The 11,131-nt window shown below is 51.8% G+C and overlaps 1 protein-coding gene across 1 annotated transcript; it reads right to left on the reverse strand.

Annotated features, from left to right (window-relative positions):
• Window positions 1-1,664: 1,664 nt before the first annotated feature.
• On the reverse strand, window positions 1,665-5,214 carry LOC120040851 (sarcoplasmic reticulum histidine-rich calcium-binding protein-like; the record flags this gene model as incomplete). Its single annotated transcript, XM_038985851.1, has 2 exons — window positions 1,665-1,670; window positions 3,519-5,214. Coding segments are annotated over 2 exons (1,702 nt in total), but the record flags the coding sequence as incomplete, so codon positions are not given.
• Between the last annotated feature and the right edge of the window lie 5,917 nt (window positions 5,215-11,131).

Raw genomic sequence — 11,131 nt, forward strand, 5'->3', positions numbered from 1 at the left:
TGAATAGTTGTACGTGAATGGTGGTAAATGATTAGTAGTACGTGAATAGTTGTACGTGAATGGTGGTAAATGATTGGTAGTACGTGATTAGTAGTACGTGAATAGTTGTACGTGTTTGGTAGTATGTGACTAGTAGTATGTGACTAGTAGTATGTGACTAGTAGTATGTGACTAGTAGTATGTGACTGGTAGTATGTGATTGGTAGTACGTGATTGCTAGTAAGTGATTGGTAGTACGTGATTAGTAGTACGTGATTAGTGGTAAATGATTGGTAGTACGTGAATAGTTGTATGTGAATGGTGGTAAATGATTAGTAGTACGTGAATAGTTGTACGTGAATGGTGGTAAATGATTAGTAGTACGTGAATAGTTGTACGTGAATAGTAGTACGTGATTGGTAGTACGTGACTGGTAGTATGTGACTAGTAGTATGTGATTGGTAGTACGTGATTGGTAGTATGTGACTAGTAGTATGTGATTGGTAGTACGTGAATAGTAGTATGTGACTAGTAGTATGTGATTGGTAGTACGTGATTGGTAGTACGTGAATAGTAGTATGTGACTAGTAGTATGTGACTAGTAGTATGTGATTGGTAGTACGTGAATGGTAGTACGTGGATGGTAGTACGTGAATGGTAGTACGTGGATGGTAGTATGTGAATGGTAGTACGTGAATGGTAGTACGTGAATGGTAGTACGTGGATGGTAGTACGTGGATGGTAGTACGTGAATGGTAGTACGTGAATGGTAGTATGTGAATGGTAGTACGTGAATGGTAGTACGTGAATGGTAGTACGTGAATGGTAATACGTGAATGGTAGTACGTGAATGTACAACTGAAAGTTTTACTGCTATTTATGAGATGTTTAACAGAGTCCGTAGAAAACTGAAGTTATTGTCCTATACTGCGTTCCTGTTCATTTCTCTTTCATGCTATCCCAGCATGCTTAGAGTTTGTTGTGCCTGTACTATGATTACCTCCCGTTGACCCCATGCCCAGGTGACCTTTGGGAAGAGAGCTGTGGTGACGTTAGCCAGCTCTGGAGCCACGCTGAGACACACTTTCATCAAACAGACCTAGACTGCTCTCAAATGGCTCCCTATTCCCTATATAGTACACTGCTTTTAACCAGGGCCCGTAAGGCTCCAGGATCTTGTTCATAGGTCTCTGGTCAAAAGTAGTGCACTATATAGGGAATAGAGTGTCATTTGGGACGTGTGTCACTTGAAGCCAGCTGTGAAACTGCCATCAAGCAGCACCCTACACCCTCATAGCTACAACATGAAGAGATACCTGGACAACAGTACACCCTCATAGCTACAACATGAAGAGATACCTGGACAACAGTACACCCTCATAGCTACAACATGAAGAGATACCTGGACAACAATACACCCTCATAGCTACAACATGAAGAGATACCTGGACAACAATACACCCTCATAGCTACAACATGAAGAGATACCTGGACAACAGTACACCCTCATAGCTACAACATGAAGAGATACCTGGACAACAGTACACCCTCATAGCTACAACATGAAGAGATTCCTGGACAACAGTACACCCTCATAGCTACAACATGAAGAGATACCTGGACAACAGTACACCCTCATAGCTACAACATGAAGAGATACCTGGACAACAGTACACCCTACACCCTCATAGCTACAACATGAAGAGATACCTGACCCTCAGACACAAAACACAGTTTGACCCTTTTACTTGTCAATTTGTTGTGACAGGAATATTCTTTCAAACGGTTATGAACCAAATCCAAACTTTAACAGATGACATCTCCATTGACTCATGACTAAGAAGTTGAGGTTCTGGTCAACCTTTTCAGTGTCATTGGATCATGTGACGGGCCATAAGTAGATCAACTGCAGTGGTAGACTACAATATCTCAGCCTCTGTTGAACAAAATGTACTGCTCACCAAGCAATGTTAGTAATGGACATTACATTGTGATTATAGATGAATTACTCTTATGCAAACACAATTTTTTGGACACTTACTCAGCAAGTAATTCATCTCTTTGCATCTCTGGTACAACATACCGACAACATTAACTAGTCAGAAACACAAACTGAAGTATCATCTGCACAAAGGAGGTTGGAGGTTTGCAGGGCTGAAGTAAAACCATGATGTACGCATGGAAACAGATGGGATATATGGAGTATATCATCTCTGTTGGGCTGGACATATGTCTTAGTGCAAAGTGGATGAAGTATATCATCTCTGTTGGGCTGAACATACGTCTTAGTGCAAAGTGGATGGAGTATATCATCTCTGTTGGGCTGAACATACGTCTTAGTGCAAAGTGGATGGAGTATATCATCTCTGTTGGGCTGGACATACGTCTTAGTGCAAAGTGGATGGAGTATATCATCTCTGTTGGGCTGGACATATGTCTTAGTGCAAAGTGGATGGAGTATATCATCTCTGTTGGGCTGGACATATGTCTTAGTGCAAAGTGGATGGAGTATATCATCTCTGTTGGGTTGGACATACGTCTTAGTGCAAAGTGGATGGAGTATATAATCTCTGTTGGGCTGGACATACGTCTTAGTGCAAAGTGGATGGAGTATATAATCTCTGTTGGGCTGGACATACGTCTTAGTGCAAAGTGGATGGAGTATATCATCTCTGTTGGGCTGGACATATGTCTTAGTGCAAAGTGGATGGAGTATATCATCTCTGTTGGGCTGGACATACGTCTTAGTGCAAAGTGGATGGCGTATATCATCTCTGTTGGGCTGGTAGACCACAACAGACAGCCATTAGGTGACTCATTGTAAAGTAGACCACAACAGACAGCCATTAGGTGACTCATTGTAAAGTAGACCACAACAGACCTCTATTAGGTGACTCACTGTAAAGTAGACCACAACAGACCTCCATTAGGTGACTCACTGTAAAGTAGACCACAACAGACCTCCATTAGGTGACTCACTGTAAAGTAGACCACAACAGACCTCCATTAGGTGACTCACTGTAAAGTAGACCACAACAGACATCCATTAGGTGACTCACTGTAAAGTAGACCACAACAGGCAGTCATTAGGTGACTCATTGTAAAGTAGACCCACAACAGACCTCCATTAGGTGACCTAATAATAGGTCCATGGTAATCCTGTAGGTGTGGTAACATAGTGTTGTTGCTTGCACTGGAGACACAGGTTAGTTAGCCTTGGATTAGATTTACTCATGTAGCGGTAATAGTAGACATTGGTGTCTGACAACTCTGTGTCAACAAATAGCACCCAACCCAACCTGCTTTTCTGAAGGCATTCTCTCTCTCTCTGTCCTATTTCCACACACAGTATTCTCTACCTGTCCCTTCAACAACTGAATGGGAGTCTCTTTCTCTGTAGATGAAAAGCCTTCTGGGAAGAAGAGGAGAGACCGAGAGAGAGAAGAGATCAGAGAGAACGGCTGCATGATGAAAATAGAGGCTTGACATTTCATCGTAATGGGTTTCAGTGTTTTCAAGTGTCTCTCTGCTATGAGAACTGGGCTGGTCGTGAGCCGCAGCGCTGCATTGGTGTCACAGCTGGTGTCTGTTTGGTGTCCTGATGTCTGTGTGGTCTCCTGGTGTCTGTGTGGTCTCCTGGTGTCTGTGTGGTCTCCTGGTGTCTGTTTGGTCTCCTGGTGTCTGTGTGGTCTCCTGGTGTCTGTGTGGTCTCCAGGTGTCTGTGTGGTCTCCTGGTGTCTGTTTGGTCTCCTGGTGTCTGTTTGGTCCCCTGGTGTCTGTTTGGTCTCCTGGTGTCTGTTTGGTCTCCTGGTGTCTGTTTGGTCTCCTGGTGTCTGTTTGGTCTCCTGGTGTCTGTGTGGTCTCCTGATGTCTGTGTGGTCTCCTGGTGTCTGTTTGATCTCCTGGTGTCTGTGTGGTCTCCTGGTGTCTGTTTGGTCTCCTGGTGTCTGTTTGGTCTCCTGTTTGGTCTCCTGGTGTCTGTTTGGTCTCCTGGTGTCTGTTTGGTCCCCTGGTGTCTGTTTGGTCTCCTGGTGTCTGTTTGGTCCCCTGGTGTCTGTTTGGTCCCCTGGTGTCTGTTTGGTCTCCTGTTTGGTCTCCTGATGTCTGTGTGGTCTCCTGGTGTCTGTTTGGTCTCCTGGTGTCTGTTTGATCTCCTGGTGTCTGTGTGGTCTCCTGGTGTCTGTTTGGTCTCCTGGTGTCTGTTTGGTCTCCTGTTTGGTCTCCTGGTGTCTGTTTGGTCTCCTGGTGTCTGTTTGGTCCCCTGGTGTCTGTTTGGTCTCCTGGTGTCTGTTTGGTCCCCTGGTGTCTGTTTGGTCTCCTGTTTGGTCTCCTGGTGTCTGTTTGGTCTCCTGGTGTCTGTTTGGTCTCCTGGTGTCTGTTTGATCTCCTGGTGTCTGTGTGGTCTCCTGGTGTCTGTTTGGTCTCCTGTTTGGTCTCCTGGTGTCTGTTTGGTCTCCTGGTGTCTGTTTGGTCTCCTGTTTGGTCTCCTGGTGTCTGTTTGGTCTCCTGGTGTCTGTTTGGTCCCCTGGTGTATGTTTGGTCCCCTTGTGTCTGTTTGGTCTCCTGGTGTCTGTCTGGTCTCCTGATGTCTGTGTGGTCTCCTGGTGTCTGTTTGGTCTCCTGGTGTCTGTTTGGTCTCCTGGTGTCTGTTTGGTCTCCTGGTGTCTGTTTGGTCCCCTGGTGTCTGTTTGGTCCCCTGGTGTCTGTTTGGTCCCCTGGTGTCTGTGTGGTCTCCTGATGTCTGTGTGGTCTCCTGGTGTCTGTTTGGTCTCCTGGTGTCTGTTTGATCTCCTGGTGTCTGTGTGGTCTCCTGGTGTCTGTTTGGTCTCCTGTTTGGTCTCCTGGTGTCTGTTTGGTCCCCTGGTGTCTGTTTGGTCCCCTGGTGTCTGTTTGGTCCCCTGGTGTCTGTTTGGTCTCCTGGTGTCTGTTTGGTCTCCTGGTGTCTGTGTGGTCTCCTGGTGTCTGTTTGATCTCCTGGTGTCTGTTTGGTCTCCTGGTGTCTGTCTGGTCTCCTGATGTCTGTGTGGTCTCCTGGTGTCTGTTTGGTCTCCTGGTGTCTGTTTGATCTCCTGGTGTCTGTGTGGTCTCCTGGTGTCTGTTTGGTCTCCTGTTTGGTCTCCTGGTGTCTGTTTGGTCTCCTGGTGTCTGTTTGGTCTCCTGGTGTCTGTTTGGTCTCCTGGTGTCTGTTTGGTCTCCTGGTGTCTGTGTGGTCTCCTGGTGTCTATAACATGTTGCCTAGTAAACAGCCCTTGTGAGCCTCAATCTCTCACATGACTTGATTAACAGCAACATGTCATGAATATAATTTCCCGAGAGACTGTAGAAGAAGGACGGCTGTCTGTCACAACAACAACAAAGAATAGCTAAGGTGAAATTCTGATTCTGTGTCAAATCCGTTCTCTGAGAAGCATTATGAGGTGGATTGGTGGTGGAATAAGATTAGAATGAAATAGATAATATGGGACTGAGGAAAAGGGAACCGTTTGAAAAACTGGATCAATGTATAGTAGAAGGTATTATGGGTAAGGAGAAACGTGAAGATGTATATGTATCACCATTCAGCTTCCTCACTAAAGCCCTCCCTGAGATAACGCTACAAAAGCGGGAGTAAAAATGGCAGTGTGACTGCACCTTCATCCATCCTGTATATAGAGTGTAGAATCCCAAACAATGTTGCCGTGCCGATAGCAGTATTTATACTTGTGAGCCGGGTGCCAAGAACAGATCGCTTGCCCGTCTTCTGTCAAAGTAATGGATTAATATACTGGACAGGGAAAGAGATAGGAGGCTGATTTACCGTACACTTGTGAATTGTTAGAGATATGACTCTTCCTCTTTAAGACTTAGCAGTAATACCATGTACGGGGTGTTGTTCCTGAGTGTTGCTAAGGGATACGCCGGTCCAGAGTATTCATTGGATGATGGAAGATAGGGGAACTAGTGTTCCCGAGCTTGTTGCGTTTATAAACAATGTTTCGCGTCTCAAATTTGCAACCTACTGTATTCCCTTTGTAGTGCACTACTTTTGACCAGGGCCCATATAGATACTGACGTATCAAACTGACGTATCATACTGACCCATCATTCTGACCCATCATTCTGACCTACAGTATCATACTGACCCATCATTCTGACCTACAGTATCATACTTTACCCTGATGTTGGGTCAGACCGTCCAGATACAGAACTCATGAATAGAATCTTTGTCAGTCAGCATTAAGAGATATGCAGTTGCTGGGAAGCTCAACGCCAGACCCTTTCATTAGTTTATTGATAGAGTATTACATCGTCATGGTGACAGGCCAACTCCAGCTCTGATCTGGGGAGGGGGGGAGGGAAGGGAAGGGAAAGGGGGGGGGGGAGAGGGGGGAGATCAGAAGGAAATGGTACTGAATCATCCAGGCATATCAGCCACCAACTGAGATAAAACACATTAACTCTCTCTCTTTTCTGTCTCTGTCTCTCAGCGTCCAGGCCAGTGCTGTCTCTCATCATCCAGGCCAGTGCTGTCTCTCATCATCCAGGCCAGTGCTGTCTCTCAGCGTCCAGGCCAGTGCTGTCTCTCAGCATCCAGGCCAGTGCTGTCTCTCAGCGTCCAGGCCAGTGCTGTCTCTCAGCGTCCAGGCCAGTGCTGTCTCTCAGCGTCCAGGCCAGTGCTGTCTCTCAGCGTCCAGGCCAGTGCTGTCTCTCAGCGTCCAGGCCAGTGCTGTCTCTCAGCATCCAGGCCAGTGCTGTCTCTCAGCGTCCAGGCCAGTGCTGTCTCTCAGCGTCCAGGCCAGTGCTGTCTCTCAGCGTCCAGGCCAGTGCTGTCTCTCATCATCCAGGCCAGTGCTGTCTCTCATCATCCAGGCCAGTGCTGTCTCTCAGCGTCCAGGCCAGTGCTGTCTCTCAGCGTCCAGGCCAGTGCTGTCTCTCAGCATCCAGGCCAGTGCTGTCTCTCAGCATCCAGGCCAGTGCTGTCTCTCAGCATCCAGGCCAGTGCTGTCTCTCAGCATCCAGGCCAGTGCTGTCTCTCAGCATCCAGGCCAGTGCTGTCTCTCAGCGTCCAGGCCAGTGCTGTCTGTCAGCATCCAGGCCAGTGCTGTCTGTCAGCGTCCAGGCCAGTGCTGTCTCTCAGCGTCCAGGCCAGTGCTGTCTCTCAGCGTCCAGGCCAGTGCTGTCTCTCATCATCCAGGCCAGTGCTGTCTCTCATCATCCAGGCCAGTGCTGTCTCTCATCATCCAGACCAGTGCTGTCTCTCAGCGTCCAGGCCAGTGCTGTCTCTCAGCATCCAGGCCAGTGCTGTCTCTCAGCGTCCAGGCCAGTGCTGTCTCTCAGCATCCAGGCCAGTGCTGTCTCTCAGCGTCCAGGCCAGTGCTGTCTGTCAGCATCCAGGCCAGTGCTGTCTGTCAGCGTCCAGGCCAGTGCTGTCTCTCAGCATCCAGGCCAGTGCTGTCTCTCATCGTCCAGGCCACTGCTGTCTCTCAGCGTCCAGGCCAGTGCTGTCTCTCATCATCCAGGCCAGTGCTGTCTCTCAGCGTCCAGGCCAGTGCTGTCTCTCAGCATCCAGGCCAGTGCTGTCTCTCAGCATCCAGGCCAGTGCTGTCTCTCAGCATCCAGGCCAGTGCTGTCTCTCAGCGTCCAGGCCAGTGCTGTCTCTCAGCGTCCAGGCCAGTGCTGTCTCTCAGCATCCAGGCCAGTGCTGTCTCTCAGCGTCCAGGCCAGTGCTGTCTCTCAGCATCCAGGCCAGTGCTGTCTGTCAGCATCCAGGCCAGTGCTGTCTCTCATCGTCCAGGCCACTGCTGTCTCTCATCATCCAGGCCAGTGCTGTCTCTCAGCATCCAGGCCAGTGCTGTCTCTCATCATCCAGGCCAGTGCTGTCAGTCAGCATCCAGACCAGTGCTGTCAGTCAGCATCCAGACCAGTGCTGTCTGTCAGCGTCCAGGCCAGTGCTGTCTCTCAGCGTCCAGGCCAGTGCTGTCTCTCAGCATCCAGGCCAGTGCTGTCTCTCAGCATCCAGGCCAGTGCTGTCTCTCAGCGTCCAGGCCAGTGCTGTCTCTCAGCGTCCAGGCCAGTGCTGTCTCTCATCATCCAGGCCAGTGCTGTCTCTCATCATCCAGGCCAGTGCTGTCTCTCATCATCCAGGCCAGTGCTGTCTCTCATCATCCAGGCCAGTGCTGTCTCTCATCATCCAGGCCAGTGCTGTCTCTCAGCGTCCAGGCCAGTGCTGTCTCTCAGCGTCCAGGCCAGTGCTGTCTCTCATCATCCAGGCCAGTGCTGTCTCTCATCATCCAGGCCAGTGCTGTCTCTCATCATCCAGGCCAGTGCTGTCTCTCATCATCCAGGCCAGTGCTGTCTGTCAGCATCCAGACCAGTGCTGTCTGTCAGCGTCCAGGCCAGTGCTGTCTCTCAGCGTCCAGGCCAGTGCTGTCTCTGAGCATCCAGGCCAGTGCTGTCTCTCAGCGTCCAGGCCAGTGCTGTCTCTCAGCATCCAGAACAGTGCTGTCTCTCAGCGTCCAGGCCAGTGCTGTCTCTCAGCATCCAGGCCAGTGCTGTCTCTCATCATCCAGGCCAGTGCTGTCTCTCATCATCCAGGCCAGTGCTGTCTCTCAGCGTCCAGGCCAGTGCTGTCTCTCAGCGTCCAGGCCAGTGCTGTCTCTCATCATCCAGGCCAGTGCTGTCTCTCATCATCCAGGCCAGTGCTGTCTCTCATCATCCAGGCCAGTGCTGTCTCTCATCATCCAGGCCAGTGCTGTCTCTCAGCGTCCAGGCCAGTGCTGTCTCTCAGCGTCCAGGCCAGTGCTGTCTCTCAGCATCCAGGCCAGTGCTGTCTGTCAGCGTCCAGGCCAGTGCTGTCTGTCAGCGTCCAGGCCAGTGCTGTCTCTCAGCATCCAGGCCAGTGCTGTCTCTCATCGTCCAGGCCACTGCTGTCTCTCAGCATCCAGGCCACTGCTGTCTATCAGCGTCCAGGCCAGTGCTGTCTCTCATCATCCAGGCCAGTGCTGTCTCTCAGCATCCAGGCCAGTGCTGTCTCTCATCATCCAGGCCAGTGCTGTCTGTCAGCATCCAGACCAGTGCTGTCTGTCAGCATCCAGGCCAGTGCTGTCTGTCAGCGTCCAGGCCAGTGCTGTCTGTCAGCGTCAGGCCAGTGCTGTCTCTCAGCATCCAGGCCAGTGCTGTCTCTCAGCATCCAGGCCAGTGCTGTCTCTCATCATCCAGGCCAGTGCTGTCTCTCAGCATCCAGGCCACTGCGGTCTCTCAGCGTCCAGGCCAGTGCTGTCTCTCATCATCCAGGCCAGTGCTGTCTCTCATCATCCAGGCCAGTGCTGCCTCTCATCATCCAGGCCAGTGCTGTCTCTCATCATCCAGGCCAGTGCTGCCTCTCAGCGTCCGGGCCAGTGCTGTCTCTCAGCGTCCGGGCCAGTGCTGTCTCTCAGCGTCCGGGCCAGTGCTGTCTCTCAGCGTCCGGGCCAGTGCTGTCTCTCAGCGTCCGGGCCAGTGCTGTCTCTCAGCGTCCAGGCCAGTGCTGTCTCTCAGCGTCCAGGCCAGTGCTGTCTCTCAGCGTCAAGGCCAGTGCTGTCTCTCAGCATCCAGGCCAGTGCTGTCTCTCAGCATCCAGGCCAGTGCTGTCTGTCAGCGTCCAGGCCAGTGCTGTCTCTCAGCATCCAGGCCAGTGCTGTCTCTCATCGTCCAGGCCACTGCTGTCTCTCAGCATCCAGGCCACTGCTGTCTATCAGCGTCCAGGCCAGTGCTGTCTCTCATCATCCAGGCCAGTGCTGTCTCTCAGCATCCAGGCCAGTGCTGTCTCTCATCATCCAGGCCAGTGCTGTCTGTCAGCATCCAGACCAGTGCTGTCTGTCAGCATCCAGGCCAGTGCTGTCTGTCAGCGTCCAGGCCAGTGCTGTCTGTCAGCGTCAGGCCAGTGCTGTCTCTCAGCATCCAAGCCAGTGCTGTCTCTCAGCATCCAGGCCAGTGCTGTCTCTCATCATCCAGGCCAGTGCTGTCTCTCAGCGTCCAGGCCAGTGCTGTCTCTCAGCATCCAGGCCAGTGCTGTCTCTCAGCATCCAGGCCAGTACTGTCTCTCATCATCCAGGCCAGTGCTGTCTCTCATCATCCAGGCCAGTGCTGTCTCTCAGCGTCCAGGACAGTGCTGTCTCTCAGCATCCAGGCCAGTGCTGTCTCTCAGCATCCAGGCCAGTGCTGTCTCTCATCATCCAGGCCAGTGCTGTCTCTCAGCATCCAGGCCAGTGCTGTCTCTCAGCATCCAGGCCAGTGCTGTCTCTCAGCATCCAGGCCAGTGCTGTCTCTCATCGTCCAGGCCACTGCTGTCTCTCATCGTCCAGTCCACTGCTGTCTCTCAGCATCCAGGCCAGTGCTGTCTCTCAGCGTCCAGGCCAGTGCTGTCTCTCAGCATCCAGGCCAGTGCTGTCTGTCAGCATCCAGACCAGTGCTGTCTGTCAGCGTCCAGGCCAGTGCTGTCTCTCAGCATCCAGGCCACTGCTGTCTCTCAGCATCCAGGCCAGTGCTGTCTCTCATCGTCCAGGCCAGTGCTGTCTCTCATCATCCAGGCCAGTGCTGTCTCTCAGCGTCCAGGCCAGTGCTGTCTCTCAGCATCCAGGCCAGTGCTGTCTCTCAGCATCCAGGCCAGTGCTGTCTCTCATCATCCAGACCAGTGCTGTCTCTCAGGTCAGGCCAAGTGCTGTCTCTCCGCATCCAGGCCAGTGCTGTCTCCCTCAGCGTCCAGGCCTCTCATCATCCAGGCCAGTGCTGTCTCTCAGCGTCCGGCCAGTGCTGTCTGTCTCAGTGCTGTCTGTCACGTCCAGGCCAGTGCTGTCTCTCAGCATCCACCATGCTGTCTCTCCTCGTCCAGGCCACTGCTGTCTCTCAGCATCCAGGCCAGTGCTGTCTCTCATCATCCAGGCCAGTGCTGTCTCTCAGCTTCCAGGCCAGTGCTGTCTCTCAGCTCCAGGCCAGTGCTGTCTCTCAGCATCCAGGCCAGTGCTGTCTCTCAGCATCCAGGCCAGTGCTGTCTCAGCGTCCAGGCCAGTGCTGTCTCTCAGCGTCCAGGCCAGTGCTGTTCTCAGCATCAGGCCAGTGCTGTCTCTCAGCGTCCAGGCCAGTGCTGTCTCTCAGCATCCAGGCCAGTGCTGTCTGTCAGCATCCAGGCCAGTGC

The sequence above is a fragment of the Salvelinus namaycush genome, unplaced genomic scaffold (assembly GCF_016432855.1).
Source record: "Salvelinus namaycush isolate Seneca unplaced genomic scaffold, SaNama_1.0 Scaffold3854, whole genome shotgun sequence".
Lineage (NCBI taxonomy): Eukaryota > Metazoa > Chordata > Actinopteri > Salmoniformes > Salmonidae > Salvelinus > Salvelinus namaycush.